The following is a 10,833-nucleotide window of genomic DNA, read 5'->3' on the forward strand; positions in this document are numbered from 1 at the left end:
TGCAAAGTTGGGCCCACCCTTTACTTAATCCTCTAGGCTACACTGGAGCCCAGGCAGCAGCGCACATCTCTAATGCTTTCATGGGACCTGCCAGAAAGGCCAGCTCAGGGAGAGGCACTGGCGAGGCAGCTGCAAGCGTGCTCAGTCTTTCCAAAAATTTCACCGCATCCTGTCAAATTAGTAGAATTTTTTTTCCTCCCCAATTTCTTCTCTCATATGGGTGAAACCTCGACAGGAAGGTCCCCCACCCCTTCAAATTCAATGGCAAAACTTCCTGACTGCAGTGGTGTCATAATTTCACCTCCCTCCCCACCCTGGTTTCATTAAACTCCCCAAAGTCACTAACAAACCTTTCACACATTGCAACAGAGCCTTCAGCTATTTGGATTTGGTTTACATCAGCACTTATGCTCAGACAGATATTGCACAAACAGAGAGTAAGAAAAAGTCTGTCTGGCTGAGAGTTTAGGATCTATTGGGGAAGAAAATTAGTACTGATACCTCTGTCCCCACCAGCAGCACTGCAGGAAGGTCCTGCAGAGCCCGGCTTCTGCAGCAGCCTTCATCGCCCTGCCAGGAAGCACTTTGGTGATGCTCAGCCTAAACGTGTCCCTTCTTGCTTTCACACAATGGCTCCAAGCTTTACCTCTGCCTGCAATTCTGCTGGCTCCTTGGCTCGGGTGCCCACATTCTCCCCCTTTAGTCACACTGCAGCTTGGCTGAGCATATTGCATGTTCATCCGCCTTCCTCCACACCCAGATGTCTTCTGCAGCTCTGCCGGAGCTCGCTCCCTGGGGCAGCTTGGCCCCATGGGCACCCAGAGCTGGTCCCTCTGCCCCGGGGCCATTGCAGCCCCATGGCACCCAGGGGACTGTCCCCTCTCCGCCCTCGCCCTCGGCGCACACGCTGGGGGCTCTGCTGTGTAGTGTGAGTGTGCAAGGCCTAATGAGGGAGGAAAAGAAAAGGAAAAAGCCCAGCTGATTTACTCGACTATCAAGCTACTCAACGGTTTCCTTTCCATCACCCTCCTGCAAGCACTCGGTGACAGATGGGGACAGATTGAGTGGTTCGATGGAGTGAGGTAATATTCCAGTAAATCATTCCTCTCTCTCTCACTGTCAGAAAGCACCCAGACTTCAGCCCTTCCTTAATCTTCCTGTGTTTCCCTCTGTGGAATTTTTTTTTAATGACAAAGCCATTTTAGCTCTATCTTTGCTAAAATTTCTGAGAGAAGCAAGCACTAGTATTTATAAGGTATGATAAAATGGGTGTTGTAAAACAGTTAGCAAAAGGAAGGAGTGAATCACTGCGAGACAGAGAGGGTTCTGGTGCTGTTTACTGGTGTTTCTGATTTCTTTTTCTCCCTGTGTGCTTGGGCTGAGCCCAGACCCCGGCGCAGGGACCCCGGCGCAGGGACCCCGGCACAGGGACCCCGGCGCAGGGACCCCGGCTGGGCAGGCAGCAGGCTCCCAGGCAGGTGTGCCGTGGGCAGGCGTGCAGGCTCATGCTGCACGTCTCACAGATGGAGGATCCATTTTTTTTCCCTGGATGATTTATGATTTGTTCCAACAGTTAATCATCCTCACATAAACACAGGATTATTTTTCTTAATGACACACCAGTAAATAACATTCAGAAACTTTAGGATGGGCTTTCTCTTCACCGAGCGATCTCTTGATTTCTGCCTACTCTATTAGCGCTGTGATGGCTGCCCAAAATTAACTGGGACTTCACAGCTTCCCTGTGCCCTTGCAAGACTAGCTTTGAACTTGAAAGCCTCCTACAGAAAGTGCTTTCCGCTATCAACCTGGTCACGGTAGAGGTGAAAAATGTGGCACTGAAGAAAGTGGCTTTCCGATAAATACATCCACAGTACAACCATGCATGACTCACAAGATCAAAGACAGAGTGCAAGTACTGAGGTCATTAAACATGAATAGAAATACAGAAATGCAACAGCTTGCATTAAAGGCTTAGCTTGACTTTAAAGTTAAGTGATGAAAGCTTATGTAGTCAGCAATTGTTCACCCGTGATAATGCTCTGCTCTTGACATCAGTAGTTCTGTGCTTTACAAAGGTAAGAATAATTAATCATTTTTCAGATAAAGTACCGAGGTGTGGGGCAGTTAATGACTTGCACCAAGTGAAAATAGGCTCAGGGATGCTCAGCATCGTCAGCTTTAGGGAAAGTCAGAGTGTCAGGCTTGTTGGAAACTCAGCTCTTGGTCACCAGTTCTACAACTGATGGATCAGTAAGGATTTACCCCACACAAGGTCCTTCATGAATGACATGGCACCAGAGGTCACCAGCATAAAAGGAGGTTTGCGGTAAGACTTCCATTGACACAGCCCCAGCCCAGTATGACTCTGCACCAGCTTTTAAGAGACCATCTTCACTGATGGTCTTTCTGTGATGGCTCCGATAATTCAAGATGTTGTATACTTTGCAATATTCTGAAGCTTAAGAACAGCATAGCATGGGAGATGCTTCCTGGTTCATGTCACAATCAAGTTAATTGCAGCCTGTGCAGTGTTTTAAGCAACTATAAAGGAAGCTGTGCTAAAATTGAGGATTTTAGGGGACCTCTATTAGAAAACAGCCCCCCTGCCATGTTTCTAATAATTTTATTTGCAGCATAACTATCTAATACGGTTTCTGGAGTATTCTGATATGTCACAGCATCGTCTAATCTGCAGCCTAAGTTAATGAAGTGCCTTGAGATACTTAACACCGTGTTCTGCCAATACGTGGCTGTTACTCTGTCTGGAGCCACTTCTCTTGGCGTGGTTTGTTGGCAATTCTGAGCAACTGCAGGTGCTACACAGGAGCAAGGTGACTGTGCTTAACCGTGTGGGGCAAGTGGCAGAGGTCCAGCATCCTTTGCTGGGAAGGGAGGGAAAATGCCAGCTTTGCTCTCCTCTGAGCTCAGCACAACGTATCCCAGAGCAGTCCCGCAGCATATGGCAGAGCAGTCTTCTGGAGGTGTAGCTGTATCACATCCAGGTAGAGCCCCAGGAAAGAATTGTTGCTATCAGACTAAGCCAAATTCCTGCCCTTTTCGTCAAAGCTACTGATTTCACACCATTCTGGGAGACAGCTTTGTCTCCCCTGGTGCAGACCTGGTACTGGAAAAGCAAATAATGACAGCTTGTGGGCTGTGCATCCCCCTGCTCATCCTTCAGCTCTAGCATCACCACTGAATAAGACCTGTAACCGACATAATTTGGCTGAGGCCAAATACCTCAGTCCCTTTCCTAGCAAATGCTTTCCAAATCTAACAGCAGAGCCGGCAGCACCCCACAGCACTCCAACCTTTGAGTGTTGTAAAGCAAGAGATGGCCATGGGCAGTACTTGTTGAGATTTCAGACCACTGAAATTTTTCAAGCTGGCCTGACATTTAAGTTTATGCTAGAAACCTCCACTGACTTCAGCACAGCAAGAGTTTGACTGGGAATGTTTGCAATGAATGTATTAAATACCTGGTGAGTGAGTGAAGATGCCAGCAGCAATCAAGATTTTTCCAGAGCCGCGCAGCTCTCTGCAACTGCAATTCTTCACCACAGATATGCAAAAGCAAGCGCGCCGTGACCTCTGAGCCAGACTGCAGAGAATCTCTGCGGGAGGCGATGTTGGTATTTCCTGTGATACTCAGCACTTGTGTTGCCCAGAATATGGAAAACTATCATACCTATGCCTGGAGGGGTATAGAGAGGACTCAATCTATATTCTCGCCAAGCACAGGTAGATGGAAGAGCTGGGAGAGCCCCCCTGCCGAGCAGCTCACCAGACCCTCCAAGTACTTTGCATTTTGGTCAGTGGGGATGGGGAGAGGGGTTCAGACCATCTGAGTTTTCACAAGTGAGCCCAGGACTTGCACAAGCTGCAATAGCTTCTCACGTGGACATGGGAGGTAATTATTAACACCCAGCTCTCGCTGAATCTCAGCCAATAGCACTTCTGAGCAAGGCCAGCAGCACTCTGTTTTTTTGGACGGGCAGCTGGGGGCATGGAGGCTTACAGCCACTCCTTACAGGTCCCAACAGCATCAGGGATGGCTCCCTGTGCTCAGCCCATGCTCTTAACATTATTTGTCTACTTTTGTTATCCAGAGAAGGTTTTCATCCTCTCTGACACCCCTTCTCTGATCTTGGTCAAAGCATTTAATCTCTGTGACCCACTTTCCCCATATGCAGACCAAAGGATGCTGTGAGAATGTGTTAATACTGTGCTTTGGAAATGCTATTTTTTTTGCAACTTCCTTATCTTTTTCTCAGATGTTAGAAGGAATATTTATCCTCTGATGTCTCTCCAGCACTTTCTGGTTTTTCATACTTTCTTGGTGCACTCTCAGCCAGCAGGATAGACTTGCAAAGTGGTGTTTGTTGGCGTGCCGGCACTGAGTACTGCTTCATTCTCTGCCACGTGTCTGTCCTTGATATTTAGTTTCACATTTTCTGGAATGAAGCCCTATCATACAACACCCATCTAAACCCTGAATTAAAGCTACTGGAGTTCCTTCTCTTTTGTACTAGCATGGCCAGGATCATAATCTGCCTCATATTACAAGTACCTCAAATATAAAATTAACTTCAAACAGCACTGATTCTGCTCTCAGAGTATGTCAGAAGTCCTGAGAAAGCCCTGGAAGCTACATGCAAGCAAAAGGCATGGTATACAGATATCCTTTGTACACTTTTTTGTATCCTTTTGCTGTAGCAAGGCCAAGCCTGGTTGCCACTGATGGGTGACAGCAAAGCATCCATTATCTTCAGTGGGTAAGAACCGGACTCTCCCATCTAGTGAGGACATCGCTGAGATGGGGGATGCCTATGCACAGAGAATGGCATTCAATACAGCAGCATGGCTTGATAAGCTAAGTCTAAATAAAACCATCAGGTCACCCAAAGGTGATTTTTCATCCCCCGCATATACGATTGACTATACAACTTGCGCTTAATTTTTCTAGAAGTGAAAAATCTGGTCCTTGCAGCTTTTAAGGAGGTTTTAAAATAACTATTCTCCCATCTCTGTGGTTTAAATAGAATCATAACCATACTACTTATAGCCTGGAAGAGAGATAGGATGCCAAAATATCAGGCATTTTTAATAGAGAAAGAAAACATTGGCTTGGGTGCCAGCAGGATTAGGAAAAAGAAGGCAAGATATGAGTAGAGATCACAGTTCTAGGCCCTTACATGGGAAGTTTCTTAAGTTTTAAGGAAATATGATTCTGCAAAAGTTGGAACCCCACTGAAAAGACCTAAAAGTAGAACAGGCATGTAAGGTATACTTGGAGTACAATTCCCAGCAACAGCATCGATGCCTTGCCCCTAAGTCTTTGTAACACAACTCCACCTGATTACTCACCAAGATTCAGTGACCAATGATCTGATACTCCAGGATTAAAATATTATTAGCACTAATAACCAACTTCTGCTGTGATCTGAAGTTCTTGACAGCTTTCCTTCTGTACCCAGATGCATTTTCAAACAGCTTTGGAAATGATCATTAAGTCTCACTTTGTTTTCAAGATACTCCATCCATGGTCATATTTCTTAGCCCAGCTCTGGCAGTATCAAGACAGCTCCATCTTCCTTCTCTGCAGCTACACAGAAAGCTCAAATTGCAAACTTCTCAGTATGCACTTGGAGAAATGTTGCCTCTCTGGTGTTCAAATCTGAGTTGGGGGTGGAAAGAAGACATAAAACCAAACCAGAAGCCCCACCTCATTTCATTCCCTGGCTAAATCTGAAGCAGCCACCTTAACCCTCTTCTGATCTGCCACACATCTCTTCTGTGCTCACTTCAGCCAGGACAACTATTTCTGAGTTGATGCCTAACAACTTTGGACTACTCTCTGCAGAAACGCTCTTAGCACAGACACAGATTTCTTCATGGAAATTGAGCTTATCACTGTCATTTTGGTGCGACTTGCTCCAGCACTGCAATGATCAATGTTTGTTAAATGTTACATGATACATGAGAAAGCAAGCACGTCAGGGACAGCTAAAAAAGTTGTGTCAGGATCCTACCATCAGGCTGCCGGTTAAAATACTTTCAGAGAAGTTTTTGCAGAACAATAAAGCAGGTTAAAATGCCATACTTAATAAATGTAAATTACCCATTAAGAATATAGTTTACAAATGAGTACAGTATTAACCGAGCCACCATGTTAAAAAACTGCTTTGCCAACTAAAATTAGCGATCCATGGTTATCCACTCTTTTCTATCATTAATAGAGGAGCGATTAGCTAAACCAGAAATTTGGTTTCAGCAGGCACAAAGAATTGTGCTGTTTAAACCTGTTGCCCATCATGAACTTAAGTCTTCTTAAAAATAGCTTTAGTCACTTTTATTGGTATAAACACCTAAATTGAGATCTAACAGCAAATAAGGATTGTGCTTGTCCATAATAACCTCAGCTGTGAAATCTACTCAGACACAAGACATACAACCTTCCACATACACAAGTTATTTGTCAGCAAAGCAAAATGCTGCCATTCTGAAACAATTACATACAGTAAAGGTTTTCAATATTTTATTAAAGAAAACAGTCAAAATGTACAAGTATTACCCAGGTTTGTAGATAACTTCCTATAAAGGCAGTAAAATATGAATTTCAATCTAGGTTTTAAAAACTGCTATAGTTGATTATTTTTAAAGTTGATATTTTAAAATCACGTTTCACAAATAGTTCTGAAATATTACCAAATGAATAGTGCAACAAGAAAATTGAAATTAGTTCTACACTGACTGCATGTCAAGCAAAAGTTATAAGTAACTGCTTCAAATACTGAAACCATTTGAGAATGAATGAACCCAACAGCTCCCACCAAAAACTGACTTCTGACCACATTAGGAACGTCCCCTTCTTGTTCTTCACTTAAAATCAAATAATAATAAAACAACACCTCTTGAGGTCATCAAAAATAACTTTAGTATAAAATTGTCTTGGCCCTTATCAAATATTACATGAGTAAAACTGTTAAGCCTTTATCAAAACAGACAGGAATAGGAAAACAAAAAAAAATGTCATGGCCTTAATCCGTATCTGTTGGAATCATGTCTAGAAACGTTAGAAGCAAGACCAGAAACTCGGAGCCCTGTTTTGTTTTTAAAAACCACACAATCACAAAGAAAAACAGCTTCTTACTGCCTAAGGTTTGGGGGTGTTCTGCTCAAGTACCTGTTCCCATAGACAGCAACCTTTTATGTTCTGAAGAGAACATATGCAAAATATAGAAAAATAAATAAAATAGCTTCTTACAGCCTAAGGTTTGGGTGCTGGGTGGTGGTTTAGTATGTCCCCCACAGGTCACACTCTCTTGAGATCATATGCAGAAACATGGAAAATTATATCCATCTTTCTTTTTTAGAAAGAGAAAAGCCCCCCTACATCCCAAAGCTCTTGAGATCGCAAAGGATGGTGCCCTGGGTGCTCTGGATGCTTTGGCAGCATGGGAAGTGGGCTCGGAGACAGACCCTGAGCTCCTTGTTGAAGATGAAGCAGAGGATGGGGTTGACCCCTGCCTGGGCAAACGTCATCCAGACGGAGGTGGTCAGGTAAACCTGGGGGATGGAGCTGGCCTTAATGAAGACCCGCAGGTAGCAGGCCACAATGTAGGGGGACCAGAGGAGCAGGAAGAGCAAGGTGATCATGTAGAACATCTTGCAGAGCCTTTTCTCCATCTTAAACTCCTCCAGCACCAGCAGCCTCTTGATCTGGCTGTGGGTGGCCTGCCTTATGCCCACGAGGGTGGGCGGCGTGGGCCCCCTGCCAAAGCCAGCCGTCCAGTTTGCAGCTGCTTGACCAGTGGCTCCTGGCCCGTGGAAAGTCCAGTTTTGGCTGATGGCCGGTACCAGCTGAGCCGGCTTCATCTTGCGGTGGCCGTGGATGAAGAAGAGCAGCTTGATGTAGACCAGGTGGGTGGCGGCGATGACGGCCGCCAGCATGAGCATGAAGCCCAGCGTGTCGTTGGCCTTGACGTAGCGGTGCTCAAAGATGCACTGCTCCTCCTCCCGGATGAACTTGTAGGTGCCCACGTCAAAGACGGGGGGGAAGGCCATGGCCATGGAGAGGGTCCACACCATGCACACCACAGCCAGGCAGGTCCAGCCCGTCATGCGCTTGGCATAGAAGCGGTGGTGGGCGATGGCCATGTAGCGCGTGACCCCCACGCAGAAGAGCAGGAAGGCGGCGTGGAAGCAGAAGAGCACGGCCAGGAAGGCCAGCACCTTGCAGCTGAGGGGCCCGTGGGGCCAGGCGGCCCCGCTGCGCACCGACAGCATGACGAAGGGGAAGCAGGCCAGCGAGCGGAGCCCGTCGGCCAGGCAGAGGTCCAGCAGCAGGTAGTACGGGGCGCGGTGCAGGTGCCGGTCCTTGAGGATGAGCCAGGCGAAGAGCACGTTGCCCGCCAGGCTCACGCAGAGGATCAAGCCCAGGGTGGCCAGCTTCAGCCCGGAGGCGCTCAGCAGGCCGCCGGCGCTGGGCAGGTGCGGGCTGCTGCTGCTCCCCAGCTCGCTGCTGTTCGCCATCGGGTCCTTCCTCCTCCTCCTCCTCCTCCTCGGCGGCGCCGCGCTGGCAGGGCCGGGCTCTCAGCGCCGGGGCAGCGCGCCGGGGCCGAGGGCCGCGCCGCCCGGCGCCCCCATGCCCGCCGCCGCCGCCGCCGCCGTCCTCCCCCCGCCGCCAACGCCGCCGCCGCCGCCCCGGCGACGCGGGGCGCTGCCGCCGCGCTCCCTGCGGGCCATGCGGCTCCCCCGCCCCGCGGCCGCGCTAGGGCCGCGCCCGGCGCCGCCGCCGCCCCATGGGGATGGGGGATGCGCTGGGGGGGGGCGAGGCGCGGAGCGGCGCGGAGCCACCCCTTTACCGCCGGCGAGCTGCTCCTCCGCGCCGGGCGAGGGGGCCGGCCGAGCCTGCGCACAGCGGCGGCGGCTCTGCCCAGCTCCCGCCGAGGACAATGGGGTAAATCCCCCCTCCTTCTTCCCTTCCCTCCCCTCCCCTCCCCTCCCTCCTCCCCTCCGCCCTGCCTCCGCCCCCCGCGCAGCCCGGCCCCTGCGGAGCGCGGGGCTGAGTCAGGCGCGCAGCGGCGCGGAGCGGCGCGGAGGTCCCGCTGCCGCAGCGGGGCTGGGAGCGGAGCCGGGGGCCCCGCCGCTCCCCGCCCTTCTCCCGCCGCCGCCGCGGGGCGGAGCGGGGGGGATGTAGCGGCGGGGGTGGGTGCCGAGGTGGGGCTCGGAGGCATCCGGGGTGAGCGCGGGCATCCCCGCGGGGCCGCGGCGGGGTGGGGTGGGGTGGGGTGGGGTGGGACGGGGTGTCCGGCCACTGCTGCTGTCCCGCTGCCGTGTGGTCCCGGAGAGCCCCCGCGTCCCCTTCTGGAGGCGGAGGGGTGAAGCCGTTTATAGCTTATGGAGCTGATGTATGTGTGTGCGTGACACAGGTGTGTGTATACCCGTATACACGTATATTGATACCTACCGCATACATGCATTGATCCAGTATATCCATATGTTAGTGATATACCTGTGTCACATTCACCAATGTGCTTTTGCTAGATTTAGCCATACTAAATAGCCGTTTAACTCTGCACGCAGGGGAGGCAAGTCCAGTAGCGCCTGTTGCAGCAGGTCTGTGCACGGTCCCTTGCTGGGCAGGGAGGTTTGCAGGGGAAGGAGGTTTGCAGCAGGCTCACGTGGCGAACGTTTCAGTGTGAACATCAAGGAAGAGCTGCCTCTGCAAGTCGGGAGCCTGACATTTAGGGTCTGATGGGTTCCTAAGAAGATGGAAGGGGGGGAGATGGCAAAATGTCCACGCTGATACTGTCTGCGTTTCTGCGTTGTGCAGGGGCTTACCAGCTCCCAGGCTCAGTTACACGGCGCCCGTGGAGGGTCGGGCAGGTTTTTGTGAGCTGAGTAAAGCACCTTTGGCCTGACTAGCACAGAGCTTCTGCTGATCCACCCGTACTGTTGGTGCAGGTTTATAACGGGCAGTTTAATTAATGTAGGCCAGTGAGATGCAGATCCTTGTCCTCTCTCTTCCACTTTGCCATCCTTGTGTATGTAGGGCAAGGCTTCTCTGTGTGCCTTGTAAGGCACGCACCACCACGCGGCCCTGGGCTCGCTGGAGATGCTAATGCAATTATCGTACTATTGCTGAGTTTCCTTCATGGCTTCTTGTGAAGGACACGTCTGAAATCCTTTTTGAGCATTCTATTAAAAGCCATCAGTAAATTCAGCGTTATTCCAGAAACGATAGCAATTAAATCATCTGCATCAGCCCCAAAAGCGGATGTTGGTGGAGCAGCTTTTGAGCAGATCTTTCTGGCTGGTTTCAGAAAGTCTCACTGCATCTGACGGGGCCAGGCACCGACCTCGATCCCGCCACCAGCCATCCAGAGCAGCTCTGCTGAACTCCTGGCATTTAAACAGTGCTAGAACCAAAGCCAGACTTCGGCCCAAAGATGTGTTGAGGGCAATCTGTATCACATGCAGGACTTTATTTGCCTGTGGATCTGGTTTGTATCTGTTATTTATTGCTAACGTTAGGAGAGCAAAGAAATCCAGAGAGGGGGAAAAAAAAGTGGCAGATAATTGAGGCTGCTTTTTGCTTCCTACCAGTACATCTGAGCTGTTTTCAGTTGTTAGGTTTCTCATTTGCACCGAAGTTTTACTGTGACAGAGAATTGCCCACGGGTTGTTCAGTGCTTTGTGCAATTTTCAAGGCGTTTCTCACATTCGTGCAGTGACTTGAGCGCCGGGTTGCAGTGTCCCCTCGGCAGCCCTGGCACCAGTGTCAGGAGCGGTGTCTTTCTGGCGGAGCCGGGGACACCACGTACC

General features: G+C 49.9%; 1 protein-coding gene across 1 annotated transcript; it reads right to left on the reverse strand.

Moving 5' to 3' along the window:
* Window positions 1–6,361: 6,361 nt before the first annotated feature.
* Window positions 6,362–8,965, reverse strand: GPR27 (G protein-coupled receptor 27). Its single transcript, XM_072875884.1, has one exon. It carries the CDS (start codon window positions 8,536–8,538, stop codon window positions 7,396–7,398), a length of 1,143 nt encoding a protein of 380 aa, XP_072731985.1. The 5' UTR covers window positions 8,539–8,965; the 3' UTR covers window positions 6,362–7,395.
* Window positions 8,966–10,833: the final 1,868 nt, after the last annotated feature.

The sequence above is a fragment of the Ciconia boyciana genome, chromosome 11, assembly GCF_034638445.1.
Source record: "Ciconia boyciana chromosome 11, ASM3463844v1, whole genome shotgun sequence".
NCBI lineage: Eukaryota > Metazoa > Chordata > Aves > Ciconiiformes > Ciconiidae > Ciconia > Ciconia boyciana.

Coding starts and splice junctions, on each gene's coding strand:
- GPR27 (XM_072875884.1), bottom strand. CDS start 8,538: ATGGCGAACAGCAGCGAGCTGGGGAGCAGCAGCAGCCCGCACCTGCCC.